Here is a 26,886-nt window from a genome sequence, read left to right as displayed (position 1 = left end):
GTTGGAAAGAACGTTGGATTTGGAGCTGAACCTCAGTTCATAGCCCATCTCTGCCACCTCAGCTCCTCCGAGCTTCACCTTCCAAATCCCTTCCTCAGAGGAAGGATCCACGTGAAAGAGTTAACCTGAACTGTGCTGTGGAGATGGACCCACACACGTAGTAGCAGCAGTGAAGTCTAATGAGAACTGGGCAGCGTGAGTGTGCAGCCCTCGCAGCTTCACGACTCTATGGCTGAGTGGACTTGGTGGGGAGTGCAGGGCACGAGTCACGGGTAGAAGGTGCCGCCCTTGCCTCCAGGGGCTCACAGGCCAAGGGGGAGACAGGTGATCGAAGTACAGCATGAAAGTGCTGTGACAGAACTGTGCTTAGGGACCTGGGGGCCACAGAGAAGGGGCACTCCGCTGAGAAAGCGGGGAGGGGGTTGACAAGGAGGAGAAGGTGTGGACCAGGGTGGGGGAGGGTATTCAGGCAGAGGGAGCTGCATGTGCAAACATTCAGGAAGTGGGTGTGTTAAGGGTTGTGTTGACAAACCTGACCAAGTGCTCAGGTGACCTGCTGAGAGCCCCCTGTGATGGGGTTGAGTGGGGGCTTCAGGTGGGTCCTTGGGGCCAGGTTGCACATCAGGGAGTATTGGGCTCCTGGAGGTGGTGTGCGTGCTGTCCAGGTGAGGGGAGGAAGCAGCCCCACTTGTGCTGGTTGGTGTAATGGATCCCTATAAGAATGTTGCAGTTGAACTTTTTACATGATTATTTTGAAAAACATTTGAGCATATTACTATTAACAAGCATTCATAGTGATCTCACTTTTGTAAAATGTGTAATTACTGTGGCAAATAATTTCACAATTAAACTTTTATAGTCAGATGTCTTGTTTAATATAAATTTTAATTTATACTTCCTGTGTTCTTTCTGAATTTCCATCTTAAATATACTTAATTCTTAATATCTAATTTATATGTAGAATACAAGCGTGTTCTCTAAAAGTTCTTGTGTATATAAATTCAGGTAGGTTTATCTTTGGATAAACCTTGAGCACTGTCTGATCAATCTAAATACATGTAGTTATACTAATACTGCCTGTTTCTGGATTTACTTAAGTTTTTATGAGACTGCCGCTTATGAAGTGTGTGCTCTCAGCCTCTGTGTTTTGGCCCCTCATTTGGGGTGGAGGTGATGATGCCTCGGAGAGCTGTGGAAACTGACCAGGTTGGTTTATGTTGGGGGTCAGAACAGTGTCCACAGCCCTGAGACAGGTTGTTACTCGTACTTCCCGTGGGGAGACTGAGGCTCGGGCTGGTGAAGGAAGCTGCCAGAGGTCCCAGGCTGAGCGTTGGCGTGGCTGTAATCCAAATCCAGGGCCAGAGCCTGAGCTGCCAGTCATTGATGCTAATCCGTAGTGTTAAAAATCCAAATGTCACCTACCCTCAACTAAGAAGATACAAGAAAATATGTAAATATATGAGTACCTCTGTTACTTGGTGGTGTGATTATGTGAAGATTCATGTATTTCAAACATTATTTTCCATTTCAGTATATGACCTTCCCCAGCGGCCCAATGACATCCAGCTCTTTTATGGAAACATGCGTAAAATTATACTTTCAGTAATTGGAGAATTTAGAGATTCTGTTTCTAACAGAGAGTTTCTTCCACCTTCTTCCAGACCTAGCTTGGAATCTAAAAGGTAAAACTAACAAAACATCTTTCATCTGAGTTCAAGATTATTTGATTCACAGTAGAGCTGATCTTTTCCCTTGTACTTTGTTGAGTTTTGTCTCAAACTGTTTATTTCATCTTTATTTTTAAGTTGAAATAATTCCAAATTTACAGAAAAGTTTAAAAACAATACAGAGGGACTTCCCTGGTGGCGCAGTGGTTAAGAATCCACCTGCCAATGCAGGGGACAAGGGTTCGATCCCTGGTCTGGGAAGTTCCCACATGTTGCAGAACAGCTAAGCCCGTGTGCCACAACTACTGAGCCCATGTGCCGCAACTGCTGAAGCTTGCACGCCTAGAGCCCATGCTCCACAGCAAGAGAAGCCACTGCAATGAGAAGCCTGTGCACGGCAATGAAGAGTAGCCCCCACTCGCTGCAACTAGAGAAAAGCCCATATGCAGCAATGAAGACCCGACGCAGCCAAAAATAAATAAATAAATTAATTAATTATAGAGAACTCCCATACGCTATCTGCACTGAGATTTCGCAGTTGATAACGTTTTACCACACCTACCTTATGGTCTTTCATGTATATACAGGTTTTTCTGAACCATTTAGGAGTGACTTGCAGACATGATGACCAGTAGCCCTGAATTGGCTGTAGATGCTCCCCCTCATAGGCACGGCAAGCCCGTCAAGGTTAGGACGCTGATGCAGCGATACAGGATCACCATCTGGTCCACGGAGTCTCCCAGTGATGTCCTGTGTAGTTAAGGCAAACGGCAAACAAGAAACTGCCCCTTTCCACTTCCTCTTTGGTCCAGAATCTAATCTGAGATCACACGTGTGTTTGGTTGGCTTGTCCATTTACTCTCTTTCAATAAAGAGAGCTCCTCAGTCTTTCACAACAGAGAAAACACACAGGGTTTGCTTATCAAGTACGATCCACAGAATCAAAGGTATTTTCCAGAATGAAGCTTCATTACTAATTTGGGGTGAAACACAGAGAAACCTGGGGTTGCCCATGGTACTTTCTAGATCTACTTTGTAACATCAACACTCCCCTCTGGCTTAGATTTAGCGCAAGGTCCGTAAGTTGTGGGTGTGGTGCATCACACAAGAGACTATTTTGATCATGAAAGGTATTTTATACTTTGATAACTATGTAACTTACGTGATGCTTTTCAAACAACTGTGCCACATAAATTCGTAAGTTTCAGATTTCTTTACCACAAGCAATGTGAGACAGACCAGGTGCTGCCTGTTTTAAGGACCCGAGTGCATTTGCTGTGGGATCCGGCATTTGCAAGATTACAAGGCGATTTGACCAAGCCATCTTTCTTTTTTTTCTCTGGTCGTTTCTTAAAAAGGGAAAAATAGGCTGCAGGCCAGCTGCTAACTCTTTCTTACCAGGTACCTTGATGTTTTTATAGAATACAGGCCAGTTACTTTGTAAAATATTCTCGATTTCAGTTCACAGCTTCAGGACACGCAGAATGATGCTGTTTGATGCGAAGCTTCCTTGGTGGTGAACAATGCTGATTTGTCCTGTTACTAGCAATATTTTTATCACTTTGTTTAAGTGGTGTTTGCCAGGTTTCTCTACTGTAAAGTTAATAAATATCTTGAAGGGATATTATAATACACAACTTGGAGACAATGAATGATCTTGTTTCTCGTGAGACTTTGAGCACCCAGTGAGGATTGCTTCCTGAATCATATTATGTCTGTCTTGGTTACTAAATGGTGATTTTCTGATCCCATCTTTCTGCATTTATTAGTTATCTTTCTACTTTGAGGAAGGAATTTCCTTTTCCTTCTTATTCACATATATTAGGGCCGACTCGTGGATTCAAGATTAATCCTTGTTGTCATTATTTCGTCCCCTGACCTGCTCCTTGGTCCTTTGCCTGTGCCCACAACACCTCTGGGCACCTCCTTATTCACAGGCACAGCAGGATGGTCGAGGCTCGTCCTTCACTTGCCTGTCCAGCCTGGAAACGACACGGGCAGCAACGTGCTCATTGCTATTGAGGTGTCCTTGCTTCCAGGCCTGCTCAGTGGACAGAGCTAGGAAATATATGAGTTTATATACAAATCCACATGCAATTTATATCTACTTCTGTTTATAAATGTGTTAAAATCTTGAGTTTACACTGATACCTCCAACTCTAATCTAACATAACACATGGATTCCTTTCCTCCTTCCCATAATTGTACCTTTTTTCTCCAGCACTGAGAAGCCTGGCCCCATTATTTTCAATATGTTTACGTTTTACTCAGTCCCCCTGTTTTCAGCCAGTCTTGTCTTCACATGGTCTGTCTCCCTGGGCCCAGTGTTGCCAACTCACACCAGCAAGTCTTAGTGGCACCAGCTGAGGGCTGACTCCCTCCATCCCCATCACCCTAGTGCCTCCGACTTACGCCAGCTTGGTTTCTTTAATCCCTGTGCTGTTCGTGTTAATTTTTTTTCTAAGATAGTCAAAGATAGTATTAACATGTATTAAAAATTACCTTGACAGTTACTTCAGTTGTGAGGAACTTGTTCTTAGGAAGCTAAAAAAACAGGAATCAACTTTGTTTTTAAATTGTTTTCTGACGTTTGGCTGGTGCCGCCTTTGTTTCTCTGGGGCGGTATAGGTCTGATTGGAAAGGGGTGGGTCAGAGGGCAGTGAATTAGGGGTGAAGAGAGGGATTTCTCTCTGTCCGCCAAGTGTTGACTGGAGTCCAGGTGTAGCCCCTGCTGTGTGGTAGGTGAACTTGGTCACCGTACCAGTGAACTTCGGTTGTCATGTGTTCTCGTGATTATGAAATTTAGTTGAATTACAATTTTTTAGTAATCTAAGGCTTATTAGAAAACCCAATTTCAACACTTAGTAAAAAAATCTTCCTAAACTTTATTAGCATTTCTTAACTGTAGTTTTTTGCCATAAGATTTTGTTTTAAAGTTTTTTGGTGTTAGTGTTGCAAAGGCAGTTATCATTATTGTTATAGATACTTGAAGAGTTTTGTTGTTTTTCTTAAATCCTTAATATTGGGTAGGTTTTTTTTTTTAAGGAAGGAAATTCTTTTATTTATTTATTTATTTTTTGGCTGTGTTGGGTCTTCGTTGCTGCGTGTGGGCTTTTCTCTAGTTGCGGCGAGCAGGGGCTACTCTTTGTTGCGGTGTGCAGGCTTCTCACTGTGGTGGCTTCTCTTGTTGCAGAGCACAGGCTGTAGGCGCGCGGGCTTCAGTAGTTGTGGCACGTGGGCTCAGTAATTGTGGCTCGCAGGCTCTAAAGCCCAGGCTCACTAGTTGTGGTGCATGGGCTTAGTTGCTCCAAGGCATGTGGGATCTTCCCAGACCAGGACTCGAACCTGTGTCCCCTGCATTAACAAGTGGATCCTTAACGACTCTGCCACCAGGGAAGCCCTGGGTAGTTTTCTAGTAAATCTTTTTTAAAAAACATTTATTTATTTATTTGGCTGCACCGGGTCTTAGTTACAGCACGCAGGATCTTTAGTTGTGGCATGAGGGATCTAGTTCCCTGACCAGGGATCGAACCTGGGCCCCCTGCATTGGGAGCACGGAGTCTTAGCCACTTGACCACCAGGGAAGTCCCTCTAGTAAATCTTTTAAGAGACCTCAGATGGCATGCAGAAGTCAAGGCAGGAAACAAATCATTGCAGATTCTAATTAAAGGTTAGTAATATTTAACCTATACTGTACTTTACTCTTTTTTTTTTAAAATTTTATTTATTTATTTATTTATTTATGGTTGTGTGGGGTCTTCGTTTCTGTGCGAGGGCTTTCTCTAGTTGCGGCAAGTGGGGGCCACTCTTCCTCGCGGTGCGCGGGCCCCTCACTATCGCGGCCTCTCTTGTTGCGGAGCACAGGCTCCAGACGCGCAGGCTCAGCAATTGTGGCTCATGGGCCTAGTCGCTTCGCGGCATGTGAGATCTTCCCAGACCAGGGCTCGAACCCGTGTCCCCTGCATTGGCAGGCAGATTCTCAACCACTGCGCCACCAGGGAAGCCCTGTACTTTACTCTTTATACACTTCTTTAAGAAAACCCCAATGTGAAGGATTCTTATTCACTGAAAAATATATAATGCACTTTTATTTTTATCTAAGTGTTTTCAGATTTATGAATAATTAATATAAAAATGTGACACAGTCTGCTTTATCATTTTTAATTTCTTTCTCTCTCTCTCTCTCTCTCTCTCTCTCTAGTGAATCTGGCAGTTGTGGGACACATGGTGGTAACATTTCTTTGGATGTTTTACCAGTGAAAGGTCCTCAGGGGTCTCCACTTCTTTCACAAGCTGTTTGCCCACCTCAAGATAAATTGGCCTCGGAAGAAGTGTGGGCTGTCCAGCCTGAACGCTTGATTTTAGTCGCCCCTTCTTGTGAGTATGTCCCCAATGACAGGACAGAAAGTCCCTCTGGGGCCCGGGCTGTACTTGCTCTGTGCTCAGGGCTCTCGTAGGACAGACCTGGGCTCCGTGCAGATGTGGCTGGTGGCTTGCCCAGGCCTCCCCTGCCTGCTACAGACCCGACCAGAGTGTCGTCCTGACACGAGGCCTCGGACCCCAGGCCAAGCTCCCATGTGGCAGAGCTACCCATCCGGGGGTCTTGATTCCTGCCCCCCATCCCCCACTGAGAATGCAGTTGGCACTTGGCCTCTTTTACCCTTAACATTGATACCCTTGGTCCAGAGTAGGAACAAATCTAGTACCTATGTCTGTGCCCAAGACAGGGAGTAACAATTACCAGATTTCCTTTTTCTTCTTTGTTCATTACTAAACTTTGTTCAGTATCTTTGTAGTTTCCAAGAGTAAATGAAGGTCTTGCTTTACCAGGAATTTGAAATTTCTGTAATTGGGCAGTTGGGAAAACAAAATGAGTTAGTATGGTAGTGTTTTTATTTAGCATTTATTTTTACTATTTATTACCCTTTGTCTTTTTCACAAATGCTAAATGTAAGTAACATTTTATTTATCTGCTGTCATAGGTGATATGGCAAAAACTGGACGTTTCCAGATTTTAAACAATTCTGTTAGGTTACTGAAATTTGAGCTGTACTGGCCAGCACATTGTCTTACAGTGACACCACAACATGGGTTTATCGCACCAGAGTAAGTATGACCTCCCTTTCCCCTGGGTGTTATTTAGAAGCTTTAGCATGGTGACTTTTTAAGGATCAAATAATAGGCCATTTTAATTTATTCAGTAGAGTTTTGCAGTGTGTGGACTCTGTAAAGAGCATCATGCGTGGTTCTGTGGGACCACAGTGAGTTCAAGACTCATGCTTCTTAGCGGGTGGAGACCATGTCCACAGCCAGTTACGGTATCGGCCTAACAGGGTGGAGAGACGTGTGAGGCGGGGGAGAGTTCCTGATGTAGCTCCTACAGAATTACAGCACAGGGTTACGGCTGTGCATGTGATGAGGGTAGTGGTCTCCAAAGCCCTGGTGGTCCTGCCTTTGTCACTTGGGTCTAGCAGCTTATTCTGCTGGTTTTCTCTAAGGACATTTTACAGACACCGATTCCTGGCTTCTGATATGTCTGAGCCATAATCTAGCTTGCCGTTTTCTACAAAGGATATTTTAAGGTAAAAAGAAGTCTTTGGGGGCCAGATGGTGATGAGCAGCTGCCCTCTCTGTGCAGCTTAATTATTGGGATATAGCCTCTAGCTCTGCAGCTTCTCAGGGACTGTGTCTGGGTTGGCACAGAATACGCACATCTGAAAGTTGCTTCACATTTGGGAATAGCAACTTTGCACAAGAGCAACATGAAGTTTATTTGCTTTTGCAAAATGATGGCGTATGCGTATCAGGAGAGTTTATTTGACCAAGACTGGGTTAAGGTATGGTTGGGGACACTCCAGAGAAAGGTTCCTAGGACCAAAGCAGTCAATTAAATGTTTGTCCGTTAATGGGTGAAAAGCTGGGAGATGATAGGACAGGTTGTTCACAGAGACTTGTCCATCACCCTGCGTGTTGAGCTTTTAGCAGTGGGAGGTCATCTTGCTTGGCCATTTTGGACGTGGGTACTAACCTCTCTTTATAACTGGTGGTTTCTCTTAAGTCACAAATCCAGTTACATCGTCCACATGTAAGTCTTTGACATCCCATAGCTCTAGAAGAGAACAGTGAGCACAGAAAACCTGACCAGCCCCCTTTCCCACCCTCTATTCCCTTCCAGTTATGCTCTGTGACCGTGACGGCTCGTTCTTTATCATCAGTGGCTCAGAGCCTTTGTGTTACTGGTCTTTTGCTCCAGAAATGTTTAACTTGAATTGCTGTTTAGATGGCATTTCTGTGGTGTGGTCCATTTTCACATGAGCTTTGCCCTTAGGTTCTTGGGTTCACACCACTCAGCTTTTTGTCAGCCTCTGGGTTGGGGTTGAGGCCAAATTATATGCGCCTGGGAGCTTACCACTGTTCTCTGCTCTTTCTGAGCAGTGAGGAAATAGTTGGTGACTGACAGGACAGTGTTTGTAACTCTGTGGTTACTGCTGTTCCAGTACAGGGTATTCTTGGTTCTCAGTGTTCAATTCTTCTTTTAAGGAGCAAGCTACAAATTCTTGTGAGTCCTAATTCCTCCTTATCCACAAAACATTCAATGTTCCCGTGGAGTGGCTTGATCTATGTGCACTGTGACAATGGACAGAAGGTAATTTTTTAAACATTTTTTTGATCAACATTTCTCTTTTTCTGCAGTTTAAGTTTTGTAATCCTCATTGATAGCACTTACATTTCAGAAATCGAATTGAGGTGTCCTTTTAGCCCAAATAGACTTATTTAAATAGAGTATTTAGTGCAGAGTTTTTCCACTAGTGAGCTGAACAAGTGTCATGGGTGGGCAGCAGTGGAGAGTGGGGCCTGGAAGCCATCATTGACTTGAAGATTTTACTTTGGAGAAAAGAGGGGAGTTGGGAGAAAGGATAAAGTCAAAGAGCTACTTTGGGATCTGAATGGACTTTAATTTCTAAATTCACCAGTGTTTCATTTGTTTGGCATTACTTTTCTCTACCATAATTTAAAAATAGGAATTAAAAAAAAAATAACAGCTTCACTTGCATCTTATCCCTTTGTTTGGCTCATTTCAGAAAATTGTGAAGGTTCAAATTCGAGAAGATTTGACCCAAGAAGAACTTTTCACTTGTTTGACCTCCAGCCCATTTGGAATCCTTTCTCCAGAAACAGAGCCTTCAGTTAATCATCTGGTAAAACCAGTGACAAAACCACCTTCCACAAGAGTTGAGATAAGAAATAAGACTGTTACTTTTCCTACAACAGAACCTGGTGAGACTTCAGGTATTGTATCACAAGGTTACGTAATTCAGACTTCTGCTAGTACGTTGGATCTAACGCTCTTAGTTAACTGTAGTTTGTGATAGGTGCAGTTTTCCCGCTACTTCAAGAGAAAATCAAGTAGTCTCTGGAAATCGTTTCAGCTATGAGCTGGATTTGCAGACGCTTAAAAATTGTACCATATTGAATTTAGGCCTTTAATAACTCTCTGTTCCAGAAGGCTTAGACTTTTTTATCAGAACCATCCCTCCCCGACTCTCACTAGCTCTTTGACCAGAATTGCTACTAAGTTAGTGGCTGAAGAGGAGAGGAAGGTGGGTGGAGCCCGGCTCTGTCAGTTACTCTGTGACTACAGGCTCCAAACTTGCCCAGCCTCCCCAGCTGTGATTAACACCCATCACCCAGGGCCTGGGGATGGTGACGCGGTGTGTGAAGCACCTCTGAGCTTCCTTGGGCCGGAGTAGTGCTTTCTGCCTCTGTGGGCGCTCTCCCCGCGGCCTTGGGGTCTAGGATTGCATATGGACAACTTAGATAGGGTCTGGGGCCACCTGTCACCTGGCCCCCCAGCTCCTCAACTCTTGTCGTCTGTCTTCCACTGCAGCTCAGTCTCCTGCCCTCAGGGTCCCTCCTGGATCTCGTCTGCACCAGGAGCTGTACCATGTTTTCACTCAGTTTCAAGCCTGTCACTTCTGCCCATCACCCCCTCTGGCTCTTCCCAGCTCGCTTACTCCAGTGGTCAGAGCAGTTGCCTGACCACATTCAGACCTCCAGGCCTTTCCCCTGCCCATCGCCCCACCCACAGCGCACTTCTCCCCTATCCCTCCTCAACTTCTGTGCTCTGTCCCTGTAACTCCTCACAAACACTCGTGACTGCCTTGTGCCCCTCGCCCAATGCATTCCCGTCTGGCAGAATCCCAGCCCTGTCTCTGCCCCTGAGTGCTGTGCGACTTGGGCCCCTAGACGCCCCGAGCACAGGCTTCCCCAGCGCCCTCGCAGCCCTCCTCCCCGCCTGCCCCCGCCCCCAGTAGCTGAGTCCTCTTGCTCGCAGCCCCCGCTGCCCCCTCCTCCCTGCTCCTGCTTGTTCCGGCTCTTGCCTTTGCCTCACACATGGTTGAAAATCTAGAGACCATCCCAGGTGACCCTTGCGCTGGGAACCTGGGCCCACCTGCTCCTGCCGTCTCAGGCGGGGCTCCCTCGGGCCCTCCTCCCCCATTGTCTGCATTTCTTCCTCTTTGCCGAAGCGTCTCCATCAGGACGCAGCATGTCTGCCGTCACCCATGGACGGGGTGCCCTTGGCCCCTCGCCTTGCTGCGGCTGCCCTGCCCTCCTCCCTGGCCCCTTCCTGCCAGGGTTGTACTCCCACCCTCGCTTCTTCAGCAGCTTAGCTGCTGCCACCACCAGGCCCTGAACTTGCTCCCATCAAGGTCACTAGAAAGCTTGATTTTGCCAAATCCAGGGCATCTTTTGTGTGTCTTTGTCAGTTTGACCTTAGCACTGGCAGCCACTCCTTCCCCCTTGGAGCAGCTCTTGGGGCTCACCTTGCCTCAGGGCCCCTCCTGAGCCTGTGCTGCTCCCTCCTCCTCTTCTGGCTCCTAATGCCTGCATCCCGTTCCTTCTCTCTGCTCGCCCTGAGCCCCAGATGTGCACCCCACACATCCACGAAACCTGCTTCTCCAGCCTTTCCCATGTCAGCAGTGGCACCACTGCCTGTGCACTTGGTTGAGCCAAATCCCTACAGTTGATGTCTCTTCCCTTCTGTTCACCCGTCCCGTCCGTCAGCACGTCCTTTGCAGTCTGTCTGCAGAATAAACCCCACATCTGCCCGCTGACTTTCCTCCCTTGGCCACCACCAGGCCTGATGCAGGTCACCCTGTGCGGCATCTCGGCCGAGGGCCGCAGTGACATGGGCCAGGCTCTGCCCGCACTCTGACCCCGTGCAGCCTCTTACCTGCGCAGCACCAGGGGTTCATGCATGGTGAAGACCCTGCTGTAGTTCTTCAGTAGCTTTTTGCATTGCACTTCCGTTAAATACAAGATAGGGCATCTGTCAAACAGGACTTCGTTAGAAAATAATGTTATTCCTGTTGGACTCTAAGGGATCTAAGTGTGTTTTTTCCCTGTGATGAGGTCAACACAGTATTTTCCACACATTATCCCACGAATCTGCTTGTTTATTTACCCCTCGAAGAGTTTGAGTTGTTAAATGTGTTCCTTTTAGGAAGTTACCTGGAACTTGAGAATCACGGTGACACGGAAGTGAGGTGGCACCTGTCATCCTTAGCCCCACCTTACGTCAAGGTCAGTAATAATTGCCTCAAATATACTCATTTTAATGTTTAATTTTATGCAGGATGTTTAAAAATCTGAATTATGAGCATATGTTGAGATTACTGGTTTTTTGTTCCCCTGCTTCATTTACTTGATTATCTTTGTAAGTGGGGCTAACCTGCCCAGTCGTGTTCACGAGGTGGTTTTGAGAGTCAAGTTAGAGAATGTATGTGGAAATACGTGCTTGCTCTGTTTCATGCTGTCTCCTGCAACCCTGCTTTTTATCTGAAATAACTATTTTGAAAAATATATAAAAGTTTTATACCAGGGTGTTGTGTGTGTGCTTTTCTATCCTGGGTTCCAAGTGCTGCTATGTGTTTTCAGCCAGTGGGAGTGAGTGCAGGAGACGGGATTGAACCTTCCTTGCCAGTGAGTTTCAGCCTGTGTGCCCTGCAAGTGGTGTCCGCCACTGGGCACCACCCGAGCCAAGTGTGTGGTCATGTGTGGTGTGGCCGCTCTGCCCTTTTCTCCGTTTGACCATCATGGTTGTGAGCCATAATGTTAACAAGACGTGTGTAAAAGATAGTGCTGGGCCCACTGACAAGAAATGAAGCACTGGTATCATATGGAGTGTTGAAACGCACGCTCAGCAGGGTCTTCAGGGTCTTTGAGGAAATGGCAGTCCTCCGATGTGGGAGCAGCCTCCTACAGAGCACTGCCGCCAGGGGTGGGATGAGGGTCCGCGTCAGGTGAGGCCTGGTGTGAGCCAAGCCCAGGGTGCTCCTGGCCCACCATGAAACAGGCTGGTTTGACCTCGATGACCGTGAAGGCAATGGTGTCACTGGAATAGATCCGCTTACTTTTTTGTTTTTTTATTTGATTGTTTAAATGGTGTCTTTGTAGGGAGTTGATGAAAGTGGAGATGTTTTTAGAGCTACCTATGCAGCATTCAGATGTTCTCCTATTTCTGGTGTACTGGAAAGCCATGGAGTCCAAAAGGTGAGTTCTGACACCTTTTCACAGCCGTCTGGTAAGAACACAGTGTTGGCTGGCTAGGAGTGCCTCGTTGTTTCCACCCAGAAGAATTCGCTCCACCTGGACCAGTGCTGCTCACAGCCAGGCTGTTGCAGGAGCAGCTGCAGCACAGGTCAGCGCTCTGCTTCTTCAGCGGGACATCTTGTGTGAAACAAAACACCGTGCTTGGTGGTGTCGTTGGTTTATATTCTGGTGTAAGCACTTCAGGTGGCCTCAGGTTGCCAGTGCTTAGAACACGCTTCTGGTAGTGCTGATCTAGACAGTGGTTTTGTCCACCAGCTGTAGTCAGAAAATTCTACCAGTGTTGCAGACCACTCAGTGTTCATGTGGGGTCAACAGTGTGTCTTCAGGGCAAGTGTGACAGGTCCCTTTAGTACCACAGCCCTGGTAAGTTCTGGTTTGTTTGTAGCCCTGACCTGGCCCCTTCATGTATCTTGCAGGGATGCTAGTTGTTCACGTGGCCTCAGTAATACACTTTTCCTTTTTCATTCCAATAGCCAAAACTCATTTAAACTATAGCATTTACTTGATATGGGTCCAGTTCCTCAGAGATTCAAACTTGTAATAAGGTACAGAACATAGTTGTGAGCTCGTAACTGACCATGAGAGAATCTTTGAGCAATGACAGGGTCACAGACTCTGTGTGCTTCACTGGGTCTGTGTAACAGGCTTCCAGAGGGTTTCTGACTTTCTTGTAAAGACACAGAGTTCTACCGGCGTAGTTTATTTCACTTCCCAGACCACAAGCAGCCGAGCAGGGAGCACACGTTGCTCAACAGAAGTTCTGCATCTGAAAGGAAGTTGCAGAGAAGCCCCAGCAGGAAAGTCATCTTCTGTGCGTGGATCAGAAGACCTGATGGTATTAAAACAGCAGTGCTCCCTAAACTCATCTACAGGTTCAGCACAGTCCCAATCAAAATCCCGGCTTGTTTTTAAGAGATTGACAGGCTCGTCCTAAAATTCTTGTGGGTGTGCAAGGGACCCAGAATAACCAAAACAATCTTGGAAAAGGATAAAGTTGGAGGTTTCACACTTCCCATTTTCAAAACCTACAAAGCTACAGTAATCAAAACAGTGTGGTATTGACAAATATAGACCTATAAAATATGTGATATAGATGTGAAAGTCCCAAAATAAATCCTCATATTTATGGTCAGTTGATTTTTCAATAAGGGACAATACAACAGGGGAAGAATGTTTTTCAACAATGGTGCTGGGACAGCTGGATATCCATGTGCAAAAGAATAAATTCCACCCTTACCTCACACCATATATTAAAATTAACTTGAAGTGGACCATAGACCTATGTGTAAGAGCTAATAAAGCTGTAAAACTGCTAGAAGGTAACTGTTGATCTTCACGACCTTGGGTTAAGCATTGGTTTGTTAGATGTAACACCAATAAAGCTCAAGTAACAAAAGGAAAAATAAATGAATTATCAAAGTGTAAAACTTTGTGCATCAAAGGACACGATTAAGAGTGTGAAAAGAAAACCCAGAGTATGGGAGAAAACATTTACAAATCATGTATTTGACAAAGTACTTGTATCCAGAGTGCATCAAGAACTCTTACAACTCAATAATATAAAGACAAATACCCAGTTTAAAAAATGGGCAGAAACTCTGAATAGACATTTTTCCGAAGAAGATATACCAGTGGCCAGTAAAGACATGAAAAGATGCTTAAAATCACTAGTCATCGGGGAAATGCAAATCAAAACCACAGTGAGATCACTTCATACTCACTAGGATGACTGTGATTTTAAAATAATAATAATGGTAATAACAAGTGTTGACAAGGATGTGGGGAAATTGGAACCCTCATACACTGCTGGTGGAAATGGAAAAGGGTGCGGCCACAGTGAAAACAGTTTGACAGTTCCTCAGTAAGTTAAAGGTAGAGTTACCATATGGTCCAACAATCACACTTCTGGATAAATACTCAAAAAAATTCAAAACCAGTGTGTGCATCACTGTGTATCCTGGACTGAAGTCGCTGCTCACCACATTGTCAGATCACATCTCTCAAATGCACTCTAGGTCTGGATACTTAATTTATGTGCACAGCACATCACTCTGGGACCCTTTAGGGAAGTGTTACCAAAGATCACAATTGTGGTATAGAGTACTGATCCAGAAGGAAAAAACAATTAGTTCGTTACGACTGAGACACACACCATAATTGTGTGAAACGTTGGTCAGTGTGAGATGAGACTAAATGAGCCTAAGGCATGTTAGGGCCTGGTGTAGAACATGCAGTAGTAGTGGGTTTTCCCTCCTCTGTTTTTTATTCATTGGTGTTAGAGGAAGTGTAAGTGGGGTTTGTAGGATGTGTAGTGCTGTGGTTCCGGTGGCTCCAGATGGTTGTGTGCTTTCACCATTCAGGGCATGGTTGTATCCATCCTTTCTGAATCCTCCCATTGCCCTGTCATCCATGTCCCCCACCCTGGTAGCTCCTGCCTCTGTGTTCCCAGCCTGCAGGCCCAGTTGTTTCTTAGATTCTGTGTCCACAGAAATTAGGTCAATGAAGCATTTTAATGTTAAGTCCAGACTCAAAGATACTGATTTATTGTTACTCTAACTAGGAATCAGTATTTTTAACACTAAACATTTAATTAAAAAGCTCTTAACGCTGGTAAAATTTATAAAATACTGTTTTAAAATACTTCAACTTCCTCACTGTTGACCTTTGACATGCTGCACACACAGATTTCGTGTATTTGACTTGGAGCTGTGTGGTTGGGGTGACGTTCTGAAGTGAGTTAGGGTAAGAGCTGCTCTGGTGGGCACAGCGTCCTGGCTCCTCTGCCTCTGGTCCCACACACACCCCTTCCTTCCTGTAGGCCCTCTCGTCCCCTGCAATCAGTGGGGTGTGAGGCCTTAGTCCTTCACCACTTGGCCAGCAGTGGGTCCCATAAGCATTTCCATGGAAGTCTGCATTGTGTTTTGGGGGGGGGTCAGACCTTCCTCATTTAGGTCTTGTACTCTAGAATTTTTTAATAACTTTTTTAAAAAAGAATTTGCATTATTTAAACATTTTATTTCTATTTTTTGAAGTATTGTACAATAGCATATAAGTTACAGGTGTACAATATAATGATTCACAATTTTTAAAGGTTATACTCCATTTGTTATTGTGCAATATTGGCTATATTCCCCATGTTGTACAATATCTCCTTGTAGCTTATTTATACCTAAAGAGTTAGTACCTCTTAATCCACTACCCCTATGTTGCCCCTCCCTGCTTCCTTTTCCCCAATGGTAACCACTAGTTTGTTGCCTACATCTGTGAGTCTGCTTATTTTTTATTTGTTGCATTTTTTAGATTCCATATATAAGTGATATCATACAGTATTTGTCTTTCTTTCTCTGACTTTTTTCACTTAGCACAATGCCTTCCAAATCCATCCATGTTGTTGCAAATGGCATGATTTTATTTTTTTTCATGGCTGAGTAATATTCCATTGTGTGTATATGTGTGTATATATATATAAATACACACACATGCACGCACATATATATTACCACATCTTCTCTATCCATTCATCTATTGATGGACACTTAAGTTCCTTCCATGTCTTGGCAGTTGTAAGTGCTTCTGTGAACATTGGGGTGCATGTATCTTTTCAAATTAGTGTTTTTAGTTTTTATTTTTTTGGGTAAATACTCAGGAGTGGAATCGCTGGGTCATATGGCAGTTCTATTTTTAGTTTTTTGAGAAACCTCCGTACTGTTCTCCATAGTGGCTGCACCAGTTTACATTTCCACCAACAGTGTACTAGGGTTTCCTTTTCTCTACATTCTCGCCAATATTTGTTATTTGTGTTCTTTTTTTGATGATAGCCATTCTAACAAGTGTGAGGTGATATCTCATTGTGGTTTTGATTTGCATTTCCCTGGTGATTAGTGATGTTGAGCATCTTTTCATGTGCCTGTTGGCCATCTGCATTTCCTCTTTGAATAAATGTCTATTCAGTTCCTCTGCCCATTTTTTAATCAGTTGTTTGATTTTTTTGATGTTGAGTTGTGTGAGCTTTTTATATATGTTGGATATTAACTCCTTACTGGTCATATCATTTGCAAATATTTTCTCCCTTTAGTAGGTTGTCTTTTCATTTTGTTGATGGTTTCCTTTGCTGTGCAAAAGCTTTTAAGTTTAATTAGGTCCTATTTGTTTATTTTTGCTTTTATTTCCTTTACCTTAGGAGACAGATCCAAAAATAGTACTGCTATGATTAATGTCAAAGAATGTTCTGCCTTTGTTTTCCTGTAGCAGTTTTATGGTTTCTGGTCTTTAATCCATCTTGAGTTTATTTTTGTATATGGTGTTAAAGAATGTTGCAATTTCATTCTCTTACATGTAGCTGTCCAGTTTTCCCAGAACCACTTACTGAGGAGACTGCCCTTTCTCCATTTTATACTCTTACCTCCTTTGTTGTAGATTAATTGACCATAGATGGGTGGGTTTATTTCTGAGCTTTTTGTCCCGTTCTGTAGATCTCTGTGTCTGTTTTGGAGCCAGTACCATGCTGTTTTTGATTACTGTAGCTTTGTAGTATAGTGAATTCTACCAAACATTTAGAGAAGAGTTAACACCTCTCCTTCTCAAACTATTCCAAAAAATTGTAGAGGAAGGAACACTTTGTAATTCATTATATGAGGCCATCATCAATCACCCTGTTTATCAAAACCAGGCAAAGATATCACACAAAAAAGAAAATTACAGACTGATATCACTGGTGAACATGGATGCAAAAATCCTCAAAAAAATACTAGCAAACTGAATCCAACAATACATTAAAAGGGTCATACACCATGATCAAGTGGGATTTATCCCAGGGATGCAAGGATTTTTCAATATCTGCAAATCAGTCAGTGTGATACACCACATCAACAAATTGAAAAATAAAAACCATATGATCAGGGACTTCCCTGGCGGCACAGTGGTTAAGAATCTGCCTGCCAGTGCAGGGGACACGGGTTTGATCCCGGGTCTGGGAAGATCCCACGTGCTGTGGAGCAACTAACTAAGCCTGTGCGCCACAACTACTGAAGCCCACGCGCCTAGAGCCCATGCTCCGCAGCAAGAGAAGCGACCGCAATGAGAAGCCCGTGCACCACAACAAAGAGTAGCCCCTGCTCGCCGCAACTAGAGAAAGCCTGCGCACAGCAACGAAGACCCAAAGCAGCCAAGATAATTAATTAATCAATCAATTAATTAATTAAAAACAAAAAAATATGATCATCTCAATAGATATAGAAAAAGCTTTTGATAAAATTCAACATGCATTTATAATTAAAAACTCTTCAGAAAGTGGGAACATACCTCAACATTATAAACGCCGTATATGATAAACCCACAGGTAACATCCTACTCAACGGTGAAAAGTTGAAAGCATTCCCTCTTAGGTCAGAAACAAGACAAGGATGTCCACTCTCGCTACTATTATTCAACATAGTTTTGGAAGTCCTAGCCACGGTAATCAGAGAAGAAAGAGAAATAAAAGGGATCCAAATTGGAAAAGAAGTAAAACTCACTGTTTCCATATGATATGATACTATGCTTAGAAAATCCTAAAGATTTTCTATACCAGAAAACTAGAGCTCATTAATGAATTTGCTAAAGTTGCAGGATACAAAATTAATGTACAGAAATCTGTTGCATTTCTGTACAGTAACAACAAACTATCAGAAAGGGAAATTGAAGAAACAATCCCATTTACCATCACATCAAAAAGAATAAAATACATAGGAATAAACCTACCTAAGGAGGCAAAAGACCTGTACTCAGAAAACTGTAAGACGCTGATGAAAGAAATTAAAGATGACACAAACAGATATACTGTGTTCTTGGATTGGAAGAATTAATATTATTAAAATGACCGTACTACCCAAGGCAATCTATAGATTCAGGGCAATCCCTATCAAAATAACAATGGCATTTTTCACAGAACTAGTACAAAAAATTTTTACATTTGTATGGAAACACAAAAGACCCCAGATAGCCAAAGCAGTCTTGAGAAAGAGAGACGGAGCTGGAGCAGTCAGGCTTCCTGACTTCAGACTGTACTACAGAGCTACAGTAATTAATAACTTTTTTTTAATTAAAAAATTTACATTTTGAGGAATATGTTACTTAAAGCCTTAAAGAAAAGTATACTTGGATCTGATTAGTGGCAAAATTAGACAAAGCAAAGACATTTTTCCCTTCAATTTTTTCATACCACACTTTGAATTGGTAATCTAACTGCATGTGTGTAAGGTTCAGTGTCTGAATTTCTCTCCTGGATATGTTGTTTGTAGGTCTCCATCACGTTTTTGCCCAGAGATAGAGGGGACTATGCCCAGTTTTGGGATGTTGAGTGTCACCCTCTTAAAGAGCCTCACCTGAAGCACACCTTGAGATTCCAGCTCTCTGGACACGTGAGTGTTACACTGAATTTAAGTAAATTATTGGGTGTGTTTTAAAGACACCAAGGGAAACTGGCATGAAAAACTGGCCTGTTGTTTTTGGTATTATTGTAATCCCATTAATTCTGTTATAGATTCTTATCATCTTAGTTTTCTTACGTGTCTTTATTGATTGGCTCTATGAAATTTGTTTGCCTTAATTAGGTAAGATTGCGTGTTTGTGTGTGTGTGTGAGAAAGAGAGAGAGAAAGAAACAGTGCAGGATAAAGCATTTGTGATTAAAGGAATTTAGAAATCTTAAATCACCTTTTTAAAAATTAGGAAGGAAGTAGTAGAATTCAAATAGGTAAGTGTCCATATGTTTATTTCTTCTCCTCTACCCTGTGATTTTTTTATACAGAGTGTCAAAGCAGAACATGAGCTTGAAAATTCACGCATTTCCAGAAATAGCCTCATTAAAATAGATAATTTACTTAAGCCCCGAAGACAAGCTGTATCAGAGGCTTCTGCTCTCATACCTGGGTATGTTGTTTCTGTCATTCTCATGAATTTTTCCCAGTGCTTTATGGAGGTATAATTACATTCAGTAAAATGCCCAGTGGCTTACCTGTGATTGATGAACATCACCCTCACTGCAGGCAGGTAGAGACCGTTTCTCTCTCCTGGAGCCTCCTCACATGCATGCCTCTCTTCAGCCACCCCCACCCTCACCCAGGATTTGTTCTGTTCCCATGTGTTGCCATAGTTTTGTGGAATTTCATGCACATGTGCACTCAAGTTGTGTCTGGCTTTCACTTAACGTAGTGATTTCGGGATCAGCCGTGTTGGTGAGTGTACCTATGGTTTGTTCCTTTCGTTGTTGACTTCTTGTGCCCCATCATAGGAGCACATCACGATTGTTTCATTTTCCTTTTAGCATTTGGTGGCTTCTGACTTGGAGCCCTTGTGAATGAAGGTGCAGTGAACATTATTATATGTGTATTTTTGTGGACATAGTTTTTCATTTCTTTTGGGTAAAAATATCTAAGAGTAGAATTGCTGGGTCATATGGTGGGAATTTATTTAACCTTAAACTGCCAAAGAACGTTCCCAAAGTAGCTGTTACAATTTACATTCCAAAAAACAGTGTATGAAAGTAGATTCTTAAAAACTTCTAAAAATGTATGTTATACCAGCAGCTTACAAAGCTTTAATGATAGTATGTAAATGTTTTACCTAATGAAAAAAAATTTTTTTTTCTGGGATGTGTTTTCTTTTCTTTTTTTTTTTTAACTTTTTTTAAATTGAAGTATAGTTGATTTACAGTGTTGTGTTAATTCCTGCTGCACAGCAAAGCAATTCAGTTATACATACATATACATTCTTTTTTTAATATTCTTTTCCATTATGGTTTGTCACAGGATACTGAGTATAGTTCTCTGTGTTATACAGTAGGACCTTGTTGCTTATCCATTCTCTCTATAAAAGCTCACATCTGCTAACCCCAACCTCCCACTCCATCCTCCCCCAACCCCCTTCCCTCTTGGCAACCTCCAGTCTGTTCTCTATGTCCATGAGTCTGTTTCTGTTTCTTAGATATGATCGTTTGTGTCGTATTTTAGATTCCACATGTAAGTGATGTCATATGGTATTTGTCTTTTTCTTTCTGACTTACATGAAAATGTTTCTTATAATCCTCAGTTAACTATCATTTAGGTCTAACTTAGCTGTGGAGGAAGGTGCTTGTAAGGACAATACGTTAAGTTCCTCTCAGGGAGGAGGAGGCGCTGCTGCTGTCTCAGCTGCTGCCCCGCACCCCTGGACACTTCCTGCCGCCAGCAGTTTGTCTTAACACGCATTAGTCAGTCGCCTTTACAGAGCTACTTTAACTGAGTTGCGGGAGAAAACAAATTAAAGCCACACTTCATAATGTAATATAAACAAATAGTTTAAATTACTATGGATTTTATATAGTTAACCTTCAGACCTATCTCCATAGCAGGCAGCTTGACCTGACCCACCGTGGAGTTTATGCCCCAGAAGATGTGTATCGGTTTCTGCCAACGAGAGTTGGGGAGTCAAGGACGTTGAAAGTAAATTTGCGAAATAATTCTTTTATTACACACTTGGTAAGTTGGAAATCCTTCTGTGGGTTTTGGAAAAGTAAATGTATTCTACTATTTGATAAACATTTTCCTGATAATTAGAAGCTTGTTTTATAGATTAAGTTATAATAGTTAAGTTTTAAAATGCCTTAATAACGTATTTGAAAAGGAACTCAAGGGAAGTTCATGATCCTTTACCTGAAAATTGAAAATTATTTAGTATTTTCATATTTTCATTTTTAAATTTTTCCTCTTGTTTTCTTCTGTACTATCACACCGACGTATTTCTGGATAATATTTACTCCAGCTAGAACTAGAGTAAACTCATTAAACTTCCCCTTAGTGTTTTCATGAGCATTTATCGTTTTACCTCATTTTGTGACTATATGTAAACAAATGTATGGTATGTTGATTTAAGTATGCACAAATATCTAACTTGTATAACTTCATAAAATGTTTCATATTAAATTCCAGCTCAAGTTTTTAAGTCCCAGAGAGCCTTTCTACGTCAAACATTCAAAATATTCTTTGAGGTGAGTTTATCATAAATCAAAATGTTCTCATCCTAGTGCAGGTCTTTGTGTTCAGGAGCCTGAGATTGCTCTTGGGGGTTAGGACTGTGAGGTCTCTCTCTGTTGCAACCCCTCATCCTCCTCACCAACACCACAGAGCACCAAGCACGTGGTGAAGGAGACAAGGAACCTGCTAGGGAAAGTCCGTGACCTGTGGGTATATGTGGCAAGTAGCGACTCAAACTTGCACAATGTTTGGACTTAGTGCGTGACTCCTGTTTCCCAGTATTTTGACAGCCATATACTTACATAGAACCTTAATTATCTTGTGATTAACTTTAGAGTGATTTCTGCATCACATGTTATTTTCACTACACTGAGAATCAGGGATTTAAATTTTTACTAATTAGGACAAAAACCTTCCCAGATTAATTGGGAAAACTTTTATTAACCTATTTTCCAGTTGTCATTCTTCAAATAACCCTGTATTGTTCTTAAATCAGGGCTTCATTTTCTTGTTGTCCTTGCTAATTTTCTTTTTTTTTTAAATGTGTTTGTTTTTATTTTTAAGGTGTGTGTGTGTGTATATATATATATACTTTCAGTTTTATTGACATAATTGACATACAGCACTGTGTAAGTTTGAGGTGTACAGCATAATGATTTGACTACATACATGATGAAATGATTATCACAGTAAGTTTTGTGAACACCGTCATCTCATACAGATACAAAATTAAAGACTTAGAAAAAAATTTTTTTTCCTGTGATGTGAACTGTTAGGATTTATTCTCTTAACAGCTTTCATATATAACGTACAACATGTTCAGTATATTTATCGTGTTGTACATCACATCCCTGGTACGTACTTAACCTTACAACTGGAAGTTTATACTTTTTGACTGTCTCATCCAGTTCTCCCTCCCCCAACCCCTGGTCTCTGGTAACCACAAATCTGATCTTTTCTATGCATTTGTTTTTGAAGTATAATTGGCCTACAACACTGTTAGTTCCTGTATTTCTATATGTTTTTATTTCTATACATTTGAAACTGATCACCACACTAAATCTAGGATGATACATCACCACACAAAGATATTACATAGTTATTGACTATATTCCCCACGCTGTACATGAGTCTATGTGTGTCTTTAGATCTTAAGTGACTTTTGTAGCAGCATATATACGGGCCTTGTTTTTGTATCCATTCAGCCGCTCTTTTGACTGGAGCATTGAATCCATTTACATGTAAAGTAATTATTGATAGGTATGTACTTACTGCCATTTTGTTAATTGTTTTAGGGTCTTGCTAATTTTCTTTTTCCATATGATGTACATAAAGGCTGAAATCTCAAACTGAGTTGTCACTGTTATTTAGAATTTTAACAGTAGGGTTCTGTTGCACTTAATACTGAAAAATAATTTTATCTTCATCTTTGAATCTTTAATTAAACAATTTAATTGTTATAAGATCTTTCATTTTAGCATCAAGAGGCTGTCCCAGAAACATGTTATATTCTGTGAAAACTTGGCCCACTTGCAGGCGTTCAAGGGCTGTCTCTGAGTTACTAGCCCAGCAGCACTGACTCAGAAGCTTACACTTACCTCCAGATACTGGAAGATGAGTCGTGGGGACCGTTCTCTCCACCTCTCATCCTTTCTTCCCCTTCTCGTCCCCCTCCCCCATCCCATGTGCTATGAAACCTGCCTCTCAGGAGCCCAACCTAAAGGCATGAGTTGTGCAGAGTCAGCAATGAATATACCTAGAAATTTACCATGGACTTGACTTCTTCAAGCCTCAGTTTCTAATTTGTGAAATGGAGATGAAAAGCCACTGGCAGCCTGGACTCATTACAGGAGTATGTGAGAGGCGGTCCTGGGGAGCGCCAGCAAGACCCACAGTGTCGATAGAGCATCATGGTTTCTGTCGGTGCTTTCCAGCCAGTCCCTTCAGCAAGAACATGGATGAGAGGGGCTTGGGTTTACAGCACTCCTCAGTGTGAACTTTCCCGCTCTTCTGCCCTGAGCTCTTGTCTGTGGGTCCCTCCCATGACGGCCTGAGACTGGCGACATTCCATGGTCGGTAGAGTAGGTTGGCTCTGCTGAACTGAGGCAGAGCTGCAGAAGCAATTCACCTATTTAAAAATAGGTTGTTTAAATTCCCAATTGTGACACTTTTTAGTAACAGAGTACAAATTGATACTGAGTAAGTGATCTGTCCTGAACACCGTTATTATCTGAATTTGAACTTTATCATAACGGCCTTATTAACTCTGCTTCCCGTTTATTCTGTGCCTGGTTCACATCCCTGAGCTTGGTCAGCGTTTTGCAGGTGTGTGTCTTTAAACGTGAAGCAGAGGGGGTGGAATACTTCTATGTAAATCAGCGTATACCTGTCACAGCTTACTGGAGGGGCTTCAGATTTTTGTTTCAAGGAGCTTTATCTTTAAAAAAATCTTTTTAAAAAAAATGTTCAAGAAACCTTCAGATTTAAAAAAAATTCCCTTGAAGAGCCTAACAGCTTTTTAAAAAACAGTGTTTGCATTCAGCTCATCTACAGTTTTGGTAAGGACTCATTACTTATAATAACTTGTTAAATTACTTGGCTTTATGTCACTTGCCCATTTTATGGCTGAAGGATGATGCAGTCAACTTACCTGGAGATAAACATTCCTTTTCCAACTTTCATCACTTAATACACTGTAGTTTCAAATTCTCTTTTGATGTTATGTTCTTTGCTTAATTTACTTTCACAGATGTTTTAAAATTTAATTATATTTTAGCTGAAATTTGTAAATCAGCTCCTTCTTGATCCTTTGTAGAAAAAGAACCTGTTTGTGTTCGATCCCAATAGCATTACATGCGGCAGCCTCTGGCCTAGCAGGGCTGTAGGGACCAGCCAGCCGAGTGAGGCCCACAGGCAGTTTGTGGTCACCGGTGAGCTGTTAGACCTTCACAGGAGACCACACGACCTAAATTGAAATGTAATTTTGGCAATTAACATGTCAAAGTATTTTCATAATTGCCACCTTCAGTTTCCTCCTCCTACCCCTGTGACCAGCGGGTAGCGTCCTTCTTCCTTGTGTGCCTGGGTGCCCATCTCGTGTCCCAGCAGCACTTCCTCCTCCTCCTCATGCACAGCTCCCTGCAGTGCTGTTGACACAACAGGCGTGATGCTTAAAGCATTCCTAAGGAGGAACCTTTATAAATGAGATGGCATTTTGCTTAGTTTCAACTTGTCTAAAAACCAATTTTAAAATATAAAATGTGTTCCTTCTAGTAATATAAAAGTAGACATTTTTATAGAGTTGAACTCGGTGACTTGCCATTCCAGTGCTAGAACATTTTAAGCTGTCCTGAATTAGACACTCACTGCTTTTCTATGCAGCCTAGGTCATGTCACAACATCTAAGAGAACTTAGAAACATGAGAAAATATTTTGTAAGTAAGCAAAATTTGGGCAGTTTACATAAGCTAGCATTTAAAATAGCATCACAAGATACATTTTGTTTGCTTATACTCTTCAAACATGTTATTACTTTAAAATGTTTTTAACTTTTTATACTTTGAAAAGAAATTTAAATAAGGTAATTTTATGCTTTATTGGTGGCAGGTACTTAAGTTATTCTGATGTATTTCATTATGGAACTTAGGATAAATATGTAATGTTACAGATTCCAGCATCAACTTTAATAATTAGCAACTCAGTATAAACTTGATGAAATATGAGTAAGAAAACCATGCGTGCAAAGCAGTAACTTTGATCTGTTCAACCAGGTGAAGTAAACTCTAAGTCGTAGAAAACTCTTCTCTCATGACATGTCCGTAGGCTTAAGCCTTAAGTCTTACGTAAAGGAAGGTGGGAAAGCTGGTTTTTTCATATGTAAGAATGACTTCTTTCTATTTCGGAGAAGTAGCGGTTTGCTCCCATAGCTCACTTGAGAATTCTCCCGCAAACTGGGGCAGGGGCTATTGTCAGTGCAGGCATGGAGGGCTTTGTACCTGTCCCGAGAACGAGACTGTTGGACCCTGGACGGGCTCGTGAGCTGTAGGGGGCCGGTATGGCGACGCTGGCCTCGGCGGGTAGACAGTCTGTGCTGAGGCTCCTGGGGAGCCCCTCCCTGTCTGCTGTGGTCACGTTCTCTTCCTCAGGGGGCCGCCTGCCCTGGGACCCGTGAACCCCACTCTCTGAGTAGTAGCGCGGCTTCCATCACCGCGGGCCTGCCCTCCCAGGAGGCCCCTCTCCCAGGCTGTCCTCGTGTGGTGGGGACTGTCAGCTGACTGCAGATCAGTAGGTGGGAGCCCCGCACGTCCTGGGGGTTTTGCCTTAGGCGGAGGTGCTGAGGGAGGGCGTGTGCTGGGCACGTTTATGTCGTCCACGGAAAGCGGTAGATTGTGAAGGAGCTAATGTAAAAGGAGCATCGATGAGCAGTTTTTTGGTAAAGGTTCTGTCTTGGGGTCTAGGTGATCATCTCTTTCTCATGCCTTTTTAAGAGGAATTTGTTGTGTTTCCACTTAGCCCCGAAAGCATCCTCTGTTACCTGTTTGTTCAAGTCTAATCTCTGCTGAGACATTGTAGCTAAGGCCCCATCTGCTGGGCTCACAGCAGTGCATGCAGGTCCTGGTGAGCCAGCCCCTGCGGCTGAGTGGCCAGGCCCTGCTGTGTCCTTCAGAGGGAAGCCAGGGAGCAGCAAAGTGCTTGTTTTAAGTTAAAGAAAAATTACAGTTGCTGTAATTTGTAGGTTCATGGGCATGAGGGGTGAGGGGGTTCTGGGCACCCTGCCAGCCCTGCCTCTGTACCTCCTGCTGCTTGCTCTGGTGCCTCTGCTGCAAAATTCATCATTGGATGGTAGGAGGTTTTGAACTAGATCTCTGCGTTGTGTCCATGTGCTTTCCTATTACGTGTTCCCGTGTGTGTGTGAGTGTGTGTGTGTGCGGTGTGTTTATATGTGTGTGGTGTGTGTATATCAGTGTGTGTGTGTGTATGTGTGTGTGGTGTGTGTGTGCATGTATGTGTGTGAGTTTGCGTGTGTGTATGTGTGTGGTGAGTGTGCATGAGTGTGCGTGTGTATATGTGTGAGTGCTGTGTGTGTGAGTGCATGTGTGTGTGTACATGAGTGTGCCTGTGTGTGGGGTGTGTGTGCTGTGGGGGGGTGGGAGTGTGCGTGTGTGTGTATGTGAGTGTGCATGTGTGTGGAGAGAGTGTAAAGCCCTCTTGGTAACAGCACAGTCACCGCTTCACCGCACTGCTGGTGCTGGAGTTGTGTGAATCCGTGGTTCTTTTTAAGTTGCACCCCCCGTTTATTCAGTGTCTGTAAATCTAAAGCAGGGGATACATGTTTGTCATAATATGTTTTTCAAAACCCTTCCTCAGTTAAATATGGGGTTCTTTATTCCATGTTAATAATGGGATCCTCTAGAGATTTATTTGGGGTATTTTAATGCTTTTAGTAATTCATAAGTTAAAAAGCCTCTTAGGTAGGCAGATTGTACTACATCGTTCTGAGGATTGAGATGCTAACATGAAGGAGAAAATTGTCCTTTGTCAGTGCCGTCGAAAAGTACCAGTTTTTTTAAAGGCACCTTAGCTTTGATGTGGGGAAATGAGGTAAATGCATTGGGG

At 42.8% G+C, this 26,886-nt stretch overlaps 1 protein-coding gene across 4 annotated transcripts in view; it reads left to right on the top strand.

Moving 5' to 3' along the window:
* CEP192 (centrosomal protein 192) overlaps positions 1-26,886 on the top strand; it is a 94,928-nt gene that overhangs the window by 66,930 nt on the left and 1,112 nt on the right. For 2 of the 4 annotated variants that reach the window (XM_059895452.1, XM_059895450.1), the window contains 11 exons: positions 1,532-1,682; positions 5,869-6,044; positions 6,650-6,773; positions 8,208-8,313; positions 8,750-8,957; positions 11,173-11,252; positions 12,126-12,221; positions 18,560-18,679; positions 19,068-19,189; positions 20,646-20,775; positions 21,226-21,284. In XM_059895452.1, the coding sequence (XP_059751435.1) occupies positions 1,532-1,682; positions 5,869-6,044; positions 6,650-6,773; positions 8,208-8,313; positions 8,750-8,957; positions 11,173-11,252; positions 12,126-12,221; positions 18,560-18,679; positions 19,068-19,189; positions 20,646-20,775; positions 21,226-21,284 (1,372 nt within the window). Of the gene's footprint in view, positions 1-1,098; positions 1,207-1,531; positions 1,683-5,868; positions 6,045-6,649; positions 6,774-8,207; positions 8,314-8,749; positions 8,958-11,172; positions 11,253-12,125; positions 12,222-18,559; positions 18,680-19,067; positions 19,190-20,645; positions 20,776-21,225; positions 21,285-26,886 lie in introns of those variants that run through there. The other 2 variants (XM_059895451.1, XM_059895453.1) reach the window with 2 other exon arrangements.

The sequence above is a fragment of the Balaenoptera ricei genome, chromosome 14 (genome assembly GCF_028023285.1).
Source record: "Balaenoptera ricei isolate mBalRic1 chromosome 14, mBalRic1.hap2, whole genome shotgun sequence".
NCBI lineage: Eukaryota > Metazoa > Chordata > Mammalia > Artiodactyla > Balaenopteridae > Balaenoptera > Balaenoptera ricei.
Note: the sequence above shows the minus strand (reverse complement) of the source record. Positions and strands in the feature narration are given on the sequence as shown.